Raw genomic sequence first — 12443 nt, forward strand, 5'->3', positions numbered from 1 at the left:
TCTGCCTCTCTTCAGTGTGTTCCTTCATCTGCCACGTTTCCTGTAAAGACCACGCCCCCCTGGTCTGCCCAATCCCAGCAGAGCAAGCCAAGAGGCCGCAGGGCATTGATGTCCAGAGGGGCATCGGCACCGCCTACAAGGGCTACGTCAGGGTAGGTGATAAAGCTCTGACACAGCGTTGATGCAGTAGTTGTGCAGCCATTCTGCAGTACCAGACTCACGATGGCGTCCTCTTCCCGTCAGATCCCAAAGCCCAGCGGGGTGAAGAAGGGCTGGCAGCGAGCTTTCGCTGTGGTTTCTGACTGTAAACTGTTCCTCTATGATGTCCCAGAGGGAAAGTCCACCCAGCCTGGGGTGGTGGCCAGTCTGGTGCTGGATCTCAGGTAACTGTCCACCTGCGTCAGCTCAGTCAGAAGGCTGAGTCTGTCTCAAAGCTTCTTCTGAAAATCTTTGTTTTGAGAAGATTTTCCTGGACTGTTTCAGTCTTTTCTTCATGAAGCCTTGAGCTGATTCGGGGAGTCTTTTTTGATCACAGGGTTTGAGTAGGTTTTGAAGTCTTCTTTTATTCGTGTCCAGAAAATTTTGGATAGTTTGAGAAGGTTCCAGACAGGTTTTGTAGGGTCTGCGTTGTCTCATCTTGTATTCTGATACTGGAAACATTCTTGTTTCTGTCACAGAGATGAGGAGTTTTCTGTTAGCTCGGTCTTGGCGTCAGATGTGATCCATGCCACCAGGAAGGACATCCCCTGCATCTTCAGGGTAGGAGACCCTGCTGACCCCTCACTGTCTGACCTCTGGCCTGCAGCTTTCCTGACTCTCACTGTTGTTTTTGCCATGTTCAGGTGACATCGTCACAGCTGATCTCGCAGCTCTCCTCGGTGTCTCTGCTGGTGCTGGCAGAGAGCGAAGTGGAGAAGAGGAAGTGGGTCAGGATCCTGGAAGGTCTGCAGAGCATCCTGACCAAGAACCTGCTGAAGAGCCGTCAGGTCCACGTTCTGCACGAGGCCTACGATGCCTCGCTGCCCATCATCAAGACCACACTGTCCTCCGCTGTGCTCGGTCAGTAAGAACTTTGACAAAGTGCTGACAGACTGAGTTCTGAGGGGTTGAAAATTGTTTAGCGAGGCTTTTGGGGAGGTTAAGTGCTCGTTTTAATAATCCAGTATTTACAGGCGACGTTGCCGTTTCAGTCCTTGTGACTATAAAATCACATTTCAGACATTTTCTCTCTGCAGATCGGGAGAGGATCGCTCTGGGAACAGAAGATGGACTGTTTGTGGTCGAAGTCACCAGAGATGGTAAGGCAAACAGACAGACAGACAGACCGACAGACAGCTGAGGTTCAGTAGAGCACTGACACCTGTCTCTCTCTCCAGTGATTGTACGAGCAGCAGACAGTAAGAAGATTTATCAGATCGATTTGATCCCGAAGGAGAAGATCATCGCTTTGCTCTGCGGTCGGAACCGTCACGTTCACCTTCACGGCTGGGGGATACTGGAGGGCGCAGAGTCCACCATCGACCTGAAGCTGACGGACACCAAAGGCTGCCAGGCGCTGACGACGGGGTTGCTCCGACCCGGAGGTCCCGCGTGTCTGCTGGCTGCCGTCAAACGTCAGGTCAGACAGCCAAACAAAAGAACCACAGAGTACCTGGAGATTCACCTAAAAACCAGAGCCCCATCACTGTAGTTCTGCTGCTGTTCCTGTTCTGATGCTCTGGCTCTGTTTTGGTCCATCTCCAGGTTCAGTGCTATGAGATCACTCGAGTGAAGCCCCACTATAAGAGACTGTGGGAGGTGCAGGCTCCTGGTATGGTGCAGTGGTTGGGTATGGTGAGGGAGCGGCTGTGTGTCGGTTACCCTTCTGGCTTCGCTCTGCTGGCCCTGCAGGGGGAGTCGTCCCCCGTCAGTCTGGTGAGCCCAGCAGATCCGTCGCTAGCCTTCCTGGCCCAGCAGCCTCTGGACGCCCTGCACGCCCTGGAGGTGGGATCCACAGAGCTGCTGCTCTGCTTCAGCCAGCTCGGCATCTACGTGGACGGACAGGGACGTCGCTCCCGCACCCAGGAGCTGATGTGGCCCGCCACGCCGCTCGCATGCAGTACGTCGTTAGTGCTATTACAGCAGATCATCAGACAGTTATGCAGGTGCTGATTGTTGTCAGGTGAAATCAGACGGGTGAACTGTGCAACAGGTGTGAAAGCAAAAGGTGTACTGGTACAAATCCATGCATGCATGTCAGTTGTACCTGGTGGCAAAAGTCAGCCTTAGTATGTCATCATGTCAGTGTTAACTATCAGCAGTGCAGAGTGAGTCGTCATTTCTTCAGTCTTTAATTTAAAAAGGTATTAAGGTAGTATTGACTGGCGATTGATCAGCACTTGTCTTTCTCTCTCCAGGCTCTAACTCATCCCACCTGACTGTCTACAGTGAATACGGAGTGGACGTCTTTGATATTCACACCACAGAGTGGGTTCAGACCATCTCCCTCCGCAAGGTAACCAATCAGAGCACAGCACTGCTCAGATCACAGGTCAGCCAACAGCCAATCACACCTTTGTCTCTGTCCTCAGATCCGACCTCTCAATGTTGAAGGGACCTTGAATCTACTGAGTTCTGAACCTCCTCGACTGATTTACTTCAGCAACGCTTCATCAGGTAACAAAGAGACACACCTGGAGACACACCTCCATTAGCTTTGTACCTCCCTGAAGCTGACCTCCACCTGTCTGTCCTCAGAGGGAGACCTCACCATCCCAGACACGTCAGATCATAGCAGGAAGTTGATGGTTCGAACTCGCAGCAAGAGGAAGTTCCTCTTTAAGGTTCCTGAGGAGGAGCGTCTTCAGCAGAGGAGGTGACTTGGCAAAACTAAACACAAAGACTTAGCAAAATAACACAACACTATGACTCTGCAAAATACGGTTGCGTGACGACTCAGCAGAACAAAAGAGAGACTTGGCAGCCACTCAACAATATGAAACTACCCAGTAAGATCAGCTTCTGACTCAGCAAAATAAAGTGACAGTGACTCAGCAAAACGCTACAGTCTCCCAGAATGGAGAAGCCATGTCCATGTTTTTGTGTTTTTAATGTGTGTTAATCTGTGTGTGTGTTTGCAGGGAGATGCTGAGGGACCCTGAGCTCAGGTCAAAGATGATTTCTAACCCGACCAACTTCAACCACGTGGCTCACATGGGACCAGGAGATGGCATGCAGGTCCTCATGGACCTCCCTTTGGTAACTCCTTCTCACTGCTCCTCCTCCTCCTCCTTTCGGCATGTTCTCCTCCCTCACCCCCACGCCTCCACCCCTCCGACAGCTCTGTTCATCACACTGACTCCTCCTCTCTTTTCTCCTCCTCCTCTCCCTGTCTCACCTTCCTCACTCCTCTTCCTCTTCCTTCCCCCTGGTGTTCAGGTTGGTGATGTCACCTCGCTCTCTCCCTCCCCGTCTCCCTCCCCTTCCTCCTCCTCCTCCCGTCACACCCTCATCTCTCCCCCCTCCAACTTTGAGCACGTGTATCACATGACTTCGGCGTCGGCCGGCATCTTCTTGCAGAAAGACGCCTCCTCTTCCTCCTCCTCCCAGCAGAGCCTCCTGCAGCCTTCCTCCTCCTCCTCCTCTCCCTCCACCTCCTCTCTGGGAAGGGTAGGCCAGCTTCTCTCTTGCGTCCTCACCCCTTCTCACCCTCCTCTCCCGCACTCCTCTCCTGCATGGTCAGCTGGGCTTGCGTGAAGCTCTTTAAACGTGTGTCAGGTCAGACACGTCAGAAAACAGCTCTGATATGACATGAATGCAGCAGCAGTCACCATGTTGGCTCTGGTGAAGGCAGGAACTGATGACATCATTGTGATGTCACCAAAGGGAACAAAGTGAGCTGATTAGAATTTTTTATTACGTTTTAATTATTATTTTGTTATTTCATACAAAAGTAAGCTTGACTTCATGTTATTTACTGATTCTGATCTCACATGAGGTTTCGTTTGTTGATTTGAAACTACGAGCTGCAGCTCCACTTCCTGTCCCGTTTAAAACAATCCTTTACTCTTAAGGACTTCGACACACGACTTCAGCATGACCGCTGGGACGCTCTTTTTAACTGTGTGTGTGTGTGTGTGTGTGTGTGTGTGTGTGTGTACGCACGTGCACAGAGTGTGATGCCTTCCTCTCAGGATGACTCTGTAAAAGAAAAGCCCCGCCCACTGTCCAGTATCTCCCGGCAACAGCGGAGTAAGACCCACATCACACGCACAGCCTCAGGTACACACACACACACACACACACACAGACACACACACAGACTCAGTGTGAAGGACATAATGTCACATATTGTGTCTTTTCATGTTAGTTTAAGATGACAAAGTGTGTTTATATTGATGAGGATCAGTGTGTAGTATTTGTTTACAATATTAGTCTGTAGTGTTAGCTTGTAGTACTAGTATAAAGTATTAATGTGTAGTCTGTATTTGGGACTGAGGGACACACGTTGCTCTGTGAGGTCACCTGTAATCTGTGCTCTTATTGGTTCAGATTTTGGGGGAGGAGCTTCATCTCGCAACATCCCTGAACCAGACCAGGACCTGGAGCGAGAGGTAACCCCCACACACGCGGATTCTGTTAACCTACTTTCAAAATGTAAAAACTCATGTTGTTCAGCTTCTCTTCATTTGATCCATCAATCAAATGAACAATCTGAAGAATGTTTTTAATGTTTTTAACTAAAATCAAACTCAAAATGCGGTTCAACCTGTCTGTCTGTCTGTCTGTCTGTCTGTCTGTCTGTCTGTCTGTCTGTCTGTCGTCCAGCCTGACTCAGACTCCACCAAACACTCGACCCCCTCCAACAGCTCAAACCCCAGCAGCTCCCCCAGCCCCAACTCCCCCCACCGCAGCCAGCTCACCCTGGATGGCCTGGACATGGAGCCCTGAGGCTCCACCCCCTGTACACCTGAGTGAGGAGGAGCAACCAATCAGGCTGCAGACTGACCATTTAAATTTTATTTGATTATTTTATTGTGGCGGGGTGTGTCTGAGCTTCCTGCTGCTTTTATATTTGTTGGATTTTACCTGCTGGGAAGCCCCGCCCCCTGGTTTTAACCCCACCCCTGCTGATGGCTGCTGTGCGTTTGACCTTTAGTCTGATTGGCTCTGTGGGACCAGTCACCTCCTCCCCTTTTTTCTTCATTAAATAACTTCCTGTTAAGCTTTGGCAGGCTGTTAGCTGCTGAGCTATCTATGGCTAACTTCCTGACTGACAGGAGGTCTCACTCTGATTTAAAAAAAAAAAACAAAAAAAAAAAGACACACTGTATGAATTAATTTTAAAGTTTTGTTAAAGTTGCACATCATCATGTTGTTGTTGTAGGAGAAAAATAATTGATTTTGTGTCAGTGATGATCTTTCCTGTTGCACCTGCGCCTCTCCCGACCTCGCTGTCTGACTGCAGCGGTCAGGTGGAGTCAGGTGAGGCAAGGGGCGCACCTGAACACTACTGCTTTTGTTCTCCAGAATCACCAGTTTAAGAATCTTTGTAATTATGAAACATGTTAGCAGCCAAACAGAAACTCAATAAAAGAATCTGAAGGGAACCTGAGTGTGTGTGTGTGTGTGCGCACACAGAGGAGGGATCACCTGACCAGCAGGTGATTTTTCAGTTTCTTTCTGATTTCAATTAAAACCTAAAAGCATCGGACATGTGACATCATCGTGAGGTCAGATGATGTGTTCAGGTGCTCCACCAGACTGTCGTGCTTTTGTCATGTTTAATTCAGAGCAGATTTCAGGCCAGTCGTTAATGATTCATTTCACCCTCAGTTGTGTCTGGCAGGTTTAATGATTGATGAAGGGTGGGGCCGCTCTGCTTGTTTACAACCACAAGTCAGCCAACCAGATGAGAGCAGAGACAACAGAGCCAATCAGGGAGCAGAACAGAGTATGAATCAAAACCACGTTTTTCTCTTTGTCCTCGTTTCTGTCTGCAAACAATTCAACTGTCAACTCGTTATTAATCACAGCACGTCAGAACGATGAGTCCAGTTTAATAACATCAGCTGGTGGAACATATTTTACATTTAACAATACTTAAAATAATTCATTTCATTTGTAGACGTCTTTCAAAAAATTAAAGGTGATCTTACAGGACAGAAAATCAGAGCACAGAAACAACACTATACAACGTTAAAACAATTTTAATGTAGAAAATCTTTAAAACTGGAGAAACTGAAGCAGCTGGGAAGTTAACAGATCTGCCATCAGTTTATAGACATGAGTTTCAAGACGTGTGATCAGTTTCAGGCAGAGCAGCTGGAGGCTCTGAAGCCCACGGCGGTCAGGTGGGCGGATGGAACAGTGAGGCAAACGGAAGCAGAAGAAGAAGAAGGTGAGTTAACGTGTTCAGTCAGGTTATGGATGGCCTTAAAGGTGAGAAGCACAGTTTTGAAGTCAGTTTGGCATTTGACCAGGAGCGAGTGGAGCTTCTGGAGGACGGGATGTGATTAATGGAGGGGGTTCTGGACCAGTTGCAGTTTATGGATGGACTTAAGAGGGAGACCTTAAAGACCTTAAAGATGATGGAGCACAAAAATCTTCCTACACTTCACCAGCTTCAGTGTGGACGTCTTGTTGTTGAGTCCACACATTCAGATCAAAGATTAAAGGCCCCTGAGCTTCTGCATCTAATTCAGTTTCAGTTTATTTATGTAGCGCCAATTCACAACCAAAGTTATGTCATGACACGTTCCGGTTAGAGCAGGTCGAGTCCAAACGCCTTAATTAGATTGTAATACAGAGAACCCAACGTGTGTGTGTGTGTGTGTGTGTGTGTGTGAGCAACACAAACTGCTCAGTCACGTGACTCGTCACACCTGAAATCACCTGTCCTGCACTAAAAAGACAGAACCATAAGAACGTATGAGGGTGTCGGCACTGAACCCGTTCGGTCTCTCGAGTTTACTGTGACAGAACAGCAACTTCGATCAGCTGATCAGCAAAGTCATTTCTTAAGTTACTTTTTTCTTAGTTAACAAATCGATTAATCAACTAGTTTCAAATGAAAAATGTGTTTTCGTTGTGACACCTATTGTTACTATGACAACCACAGGTGTCGGTGCTTAATTGTTTATTATTACTGACAGACAGGCAGACAGATGACTCTATCTCATGTCGCTCTGTTGTCATGGCAACACACAGCCGAGTCTGATCATGTGACAGGAAACAGCTCAGCAGCACCACAGACTGCATAAAATGGAAAACCTTATTAGCACAAAAGAAATCAGGTCAGGCAGGAAGTGACTGCAGTGGAAAACAGTTCTGTTATGCTACACCTGCGCTGCACCGCACTTTGACGTCTCATAAAATCAGTGAACAGTCACATTCACGTTTTGAATCTGTGTAGAAACTTTACTTATAAAATGTATTGATTAGTTTTGTCCGTGAGAGGCTGAAGACGTTCACGTCTCCAGCACAGACAGCTTCAGTCCAGATCATCAGTTAAGCTCCCGATCTCCGAAAGCTCAGATTCAATGAGGTTGACGGCGCCACCCACAGGACAAAGTGCACCTGTAGACCCACTGCTGTTCACACTGTAAGCACCAGGAAGACTTTGAGTCTGTTAGAGGAGACCAGCAGAGACCAGTCCGTCAGGTCTCTGCTGGTCTTCCTTCCTGGTGTCTCTCTGTCTCGGCGTTCAGCTCTGAGGAGTTCTTGGTGGGCTGGATCTTGTTCTGGCTGCTGTCGGATCGCGGTCTCAGGTGTGCACGGTTGCAGAACTGCGCGATTCCTCGGCTCAGCTCTTTGCGGATGTTGTCACTGGACAGGACGTAGAGGATGGGGTTGACGGCGCTGTTGACGGTGGACAGGCCGAGTGAGATGGTGTACGGCGTGTACATGGTCCTCTCGAACAGACAGGTGCCGTCCTCCAGCTGCGGGAAGTGGAAGATGACGGCCCTGACCAGCAGGATGATGTGGTACGGAGCGAAGCAAACCAGGAACAACACCACCACCGCCACGGCCAGCCAGCGGACGCGCTCCTTCTGCTCCCGCCGCAGCCCTGTGCTAGACTGCACGTTGGCCAGGATGCCGCGGTTGGCCACCACCAGCACCAGCAGCGGGACCAGGAAGCCCACCACGAAGCGGGCGTAGTTGAAACCCGTCACCGTGACGCTGGTCTGACTTGGCTCGAAGCAGCGACGGTCGCCCTCGGCGGCGTCGCCCTCCCTCATGGTGAAGACGGGCACGTGACCAACAGCCACCAGAAGCACAATGGCGACGGCGACGAGGAAGGCAACCCGCTGTCGGCGGAGGCCGCGGGACTCCACGCTGTAGACGACGGCGACGTAACGGTCGCAGGAGATGCAGCACAGCAGGAAGATGCTGATGTACATGTTGTTGAAGAAGATGTAACCCGTCAGCTTGCAGGCGGCCGAGCTCCACGGCCACCAGTGACCTCTGCTGACGTAGTAGGCCCACAGCGGCAGAGTGCCCAGGTAGGTGAGGTCACATAGCGACAGGCTCCACAGGTAAACACCCAGCACGTTCTTCCTGCGCACCTGCAGCCAGGTGAGGTAGGTGGTCAGCAGGTTGGCGGGCAGCCCGACAGCCAGCACCACGCTGTACAGCAGCACCAGCGGCAGGCGGCCTTCGTCGTACGGAGGCTCGCAGGAGGTGGAGCTCGCGTTGTTCGTCAGAGAGTTCGTCAGCGGCGGCTCGTGCATGATGTCTGCAGGGAGACAGCGACAGCCAATCAGGTTCAAGATCAGTCTGTCTGCAGAAGACAAAGACACATAGAGGGGTCAACAGAATCATCAAAAGAGAAAATGAAATCCTCGACGGCGTCTCTTTCATCTGGTGTGACGTTCTCGTCTGCACTTCCTGCCTTATCGTCCCTACAGCACCTGATTTTCACTTTGACTGGACGTTTCGGGGCCGTTGGCGGCGGTGGATCTGCTGCTGACCTCAGACTGGATCCGTCCTGTCAGATGGATGTTATCTCACTCAGTGGTCGAGATGAGCGTCGCGACTGACGTGACGCAAACATCAGACACTTTGGACTGATTCATCGTGACTGTGAGTCTCTGTTCCCCTTCTGACAGGGAAACCCCGCAGCGGGAGTTTCGAGGTATTTAATGACGCAGAGACGCGTGGTTTCCAAACAGCAGCTACTGAACATGTCCACTACCCTGATGTCCTCTTCATGAACCACAAGTCCGTCCTCTCAGAAGTCCCTGTCCCACTCTCAGGAACTAACGAGTCACACTGAGTCACAGTGAAAAGTTTGGGGCATTTTCTCTGAAGATGTGCCTGTCTGTCTGTCTGCCTGTCTGTCCACATGTCTGTCTGTCTGTCTGTCTGTCTGCCCACCTGTCTGTCCACATGTCTGTCTGTCTGTCTGTCTGTCTGCCTGCCCACCTGTCTGTCCACCTGCCTGCCTGTCTGCCCACCTGTCTGTCCACATGTCTGTCTGTCTGCCCACCTGCCTGCCTGCCTGTCTGTCTGTCTCCCTGTCCACCTGTCTGTCTGTCACTCTGAGCATGTGCAACACGCTTAAAACAAGTAGACACACACAGCCTAAACGCTGTTGGCTGTCTGTTAGTATACTACTATTACTGTCTGTTGTAACTGTCTGTAACTGTTGTTTTTCAAAATAAAAGCACCATGTTTTTTGGCTAGAGACAGAACAGCAGCTCTGCTCTGATTGGCTGTTTACACGCTGTGACCTCATCGTGACACACTTTCACGTCTCTAATTTGAACAAACAAACACATTAATGTTATGACGTCATCTGTTCAATCGCCACTCGTGTGTTAGTTAAACTGTGAGTGACAGCAGCGTCCAATCAGGTGCTCCGAATGTCAGCGGTGGGCGGGGCAGCGAGCTGAATTATTGATCAGCGACCTCGTTAGCTGAAATATTAAATCATAATGAATGAAGGAGACAGATGGCTTTCAGTACAACGTAGCAAAGGTGGTTGAGTATTGATCACCTACTGGTTCACGCAGTAAGCTGCTATGCTTTCTGACGTTCTGAGTGTTACTGCAGATCGATATTAAAATCCATCGGATCCTCACGAGGACCTGCGAAGGGGAACGTACTGGGAGCAGTATTTGAACGTATTTCAGATGCTTGATGACAAAGTAGAAATACACAGAAGTATTTTAATATTTATCACTGTTGTTTGCTGTGGTTTGTGTCACATGAAGTGTTGATATAACATGAAAGTGTTCTAACAGGTTATCACGCAAACTGCCGAGTAACATTAGTACAAACACTATTTATCAGTACAGTAGTACCGGATGGTGATAATTAAACAGTATAGTTACACTCACGTTATACCGTACTTACCGTACCGTACGTAATATAGTGATACAAGTACTATTAGGGTTTGTTTGACAGAAATATAGCAATATTTTAGGAGCTCAGAAGAATATGTTTTATATATTACAGTAACAGTAACCGATACTACAGTATTTATTGTTGTACTCCTCTGTGTGTTGTAACGCGAAGACACGTTGATGTAATGATGAAGATAAACTGAATCTTTTTACTTCACCCTGTTTACTGTAGTACACTTTAACAGAGATAAAGAGATACTACACGCGTTTGCTACACGACATAGCGGTAATATTATCACTGGGACCGTGTAAAAGTACACGAAGTATCAGCGAGTGGAAGTAAAAACTCACCGTCTCGCGCGTGTCCTCGTGCGGTCTGACTGAACGACGTGAGGACCTCATAGAGGAGCGTCTCTTCATCTCTTCATCTCTAATTCATCCCGCAGTCATCATTTATTCATCCGTTTCCTCCTCTGATGAAACACGAAAATCATTCACACACAAAAACAACGACACTGATGAAGGAAAGCAGAGAACTGATCATCAATGACCCGATCGATCAAACGGAATCCGAAAACACGTCACAGAAAACTGCTGAGTGACGTCAAATAAAAAAAAAGATTTAACTCAAAAACAGGAAAACATTCGCCATCTTGTGGCGAACTGTCGTTACTGCAGTCACTGCTCCTTTTTTTAATTGCTTTATTCAACAACCATTTGTGAAACAAACAATAATACATAAAAGGTGGACAATATACATAATGAAAACTGAAAAAGAAATAATTCATACAGACAATAAAAAAAAGTAAATAGATAAATAAGAATGAAATAAATAAAAAATAGAAATAAATACATGCCGGGGTCACAAGTAAAATAGGAAAAAGAATTAACTTGAATTAAAAATATTATGAAAGTGGGAGCACACCCTCATAGTTTTAATAGCTTTCTTATTTGTAGAAGAAGACACTGATTTAAAATACAATTCGAATTCTTTCATAAAAACACGAAAAAGATGTCTGACTTTGGAAAATTTACATTTGTGGATGCAGAATTTTGCAAGAATTATAAAAAGATTAATTAAATAATATTCTCTTTCAACTAAAGTGTCAATCTTGAAAAACCCAAAGAGCACATCTTGCAGGAGGAGCTTAAAGTCACAAAAAATATTATTTAAAATAAAATTACAGATATCTTGCCACAGTTTACTGGTACAATTCCAATTCCAAATAGATGGGTAACAGTCTCAGTATGGGAGTCACAAAAGGCACAGTTTAAATTTAGATCACCATATTTGAATTTGATAAAAAAGGATTTAACTGAGTAACACAGATGAATAATTTTAAATGATACATCTTTCACTTTATTAACCACAAAGAAGTTTTGAGGCAGGGACCAGATTTTTTTCCCAACATAAGTTATTTACATGACTATTCCAATAAGTTATTCCAGGTGAAGTAGAAACAATATGACTTTGGAAAAGAGCGCAGACCTTACGGTTATTCTTACAACTAGATGTGTTGAAGCATACTTTACCAACTGGTGAGTCAGTTACAGCTGTAAAGGGGACATCAGGCACAGAAACAGACATTTTATTTTTGACTAACATAAGAACACCAGATGGAATAGCATCGAAGACTACAGCATACTGTTCAGGTGTTACAGGTAACCCATAGTGTTGAAGGAACTCCTGATCAGAAAATAAAACACCATCTGTAGCTGACGCTCGCAATATGGCTATGTTACCGTGGCAATGCCAGAAGTTAAGGTGCAATCATCACATTTCAGTTCTGATTGTTTATTTGTTTACATAGATTGTGGTGAAACATCCTGAATTATGATCCATGATTGTTGTGGGATCTTGCGGAAATATTTAGTTTTATTGTGAAAAGGTCACTTCCTGTGTAGCTCAAGCCGGAAGTTGTGATCGGGAATTGAGAAAGAGATGACTGTCTACTACTGGCTAACCAGGCGTACACGGTAATCATTTTTAAATACTGAAATCCATGTACTTGTGTGAAAGAGAATAATAGAAAATGATGTATATGGAAATATGTTCTTGTTCCAGTTTTCACGGTGTTCCTTAACCACGACGAAAGACAATAAAAAGGTTGTGGA

At 47.1% G+C, this 12443-nt stretch overlaps 2 protein-coding genes across 5 annotated transcripts in view; one reads left to right on the forward strand and one right to left on the reverse strand.

The window, feature by feature from the left end:
- cdc42bpb (CDC42 binding protein kinase beta (DMPK-like)) overlaps window positions 1-5588 on the forward strand; it is a 23748-nt gene extending 18160 nt beyond the window's left edge. For 2 of the 3 annotated variants that reach the window (XM_046373555.1, XM_046373556.1), the window contains 14 exons: window positions 16-152; window positions 244-383; window positions 678-759; window positions 843-1059; window positions 1236-1298; window positions 1377-1618; window positions 1744-2098; window positions 2397-2494; window positions 2571-2655; window positions 2737-2854; window positions 3120-3237; window positions 4152-4260; window positions 4531-4592; window positions 4807-5588. In XM_046373555.1, the coding sequence (XP_046229511.1) occupies window positions 16-152; window positions 244-383; window positions 678-759; window positions 843-1059; window positions 1236-1298; window positions 1377-1618; window positions 1744-2098; window positions 2397-2494; window positions 2571-2655; window positions 2737-2854; window positions 3120-3237; window positions 4152-4260; window positions 4531-4592; window positions 4807-4929 (1949 nt within the window). In that variant the 3' untranslated portion in view covers window positions 4930-5588. Of the gene's footprint in view, window positions 1-15; window positions 153-243; window positions 384-677; window positions 760-842; window positions 1060-1235; window positions 1299-1376; window positions 1619-1743; window positions 2099-2396; window positions 2495-2570; window positions 2656-2736; window positions 2855-3119; window positions 3238-3417; window positions 3649-4151; window positions 4261-4530; window positions 4593-4806 lie in introns of all 3 variants that reach the window. The other variant, XM_046373557.1, reaches the window with a different exon arrangement.
- A 433-nt stretch (window positions 5589-6021) lies between these two features.
- Window positions 6022-11032, reverse strand: gpr132b (G protein-coupled receptor 132b). Of its 2 annotated transcripts, none has more exons than XM_046373596.1 (2): window positions 10680-11032; window positions 6022-8716 (listed from the first exon to the last, which is right to left on the reverse strand). In XM_046373596.1, the coding sequence occupies exon 2, from the start codon at window positions 8709-8711 to the stop codon at window positions 7638-7640; it is 1074 nt and encodes a 357-aa protein (XP_046229552.1). In that variant the 5' UTR covers window positions 8712-8716; window positions 10680-11032; the 3' UTR covers window positions 6022-7637. The 2 variants fall into 2 exon arrangements, with proteins under 2 accessions (XP_046229552.1, XP_046229551.1); XM_046373595.1 differs by having other exon boundaries at window positions 6022-8761.
- Between the last annotated feature and the right edge of the window lie 1411 nt (window positions 11033-12443).

The sequence above is a fragment of the Scatophagus argus genome, chromosome 19, assembly GCF_020382885.2.
Source record: "Scatophagus argus isolate fScaArg1 chromosome 19, fScaArg1.pri, whole genome shotgun sequence".
NCBI classification, from domain to species: domain Eukaryota; kingdom Metazoa; phylum Chordata; class Actinopteri; family Scatophagidae; genus Scatophagus; species Scatophagus argus.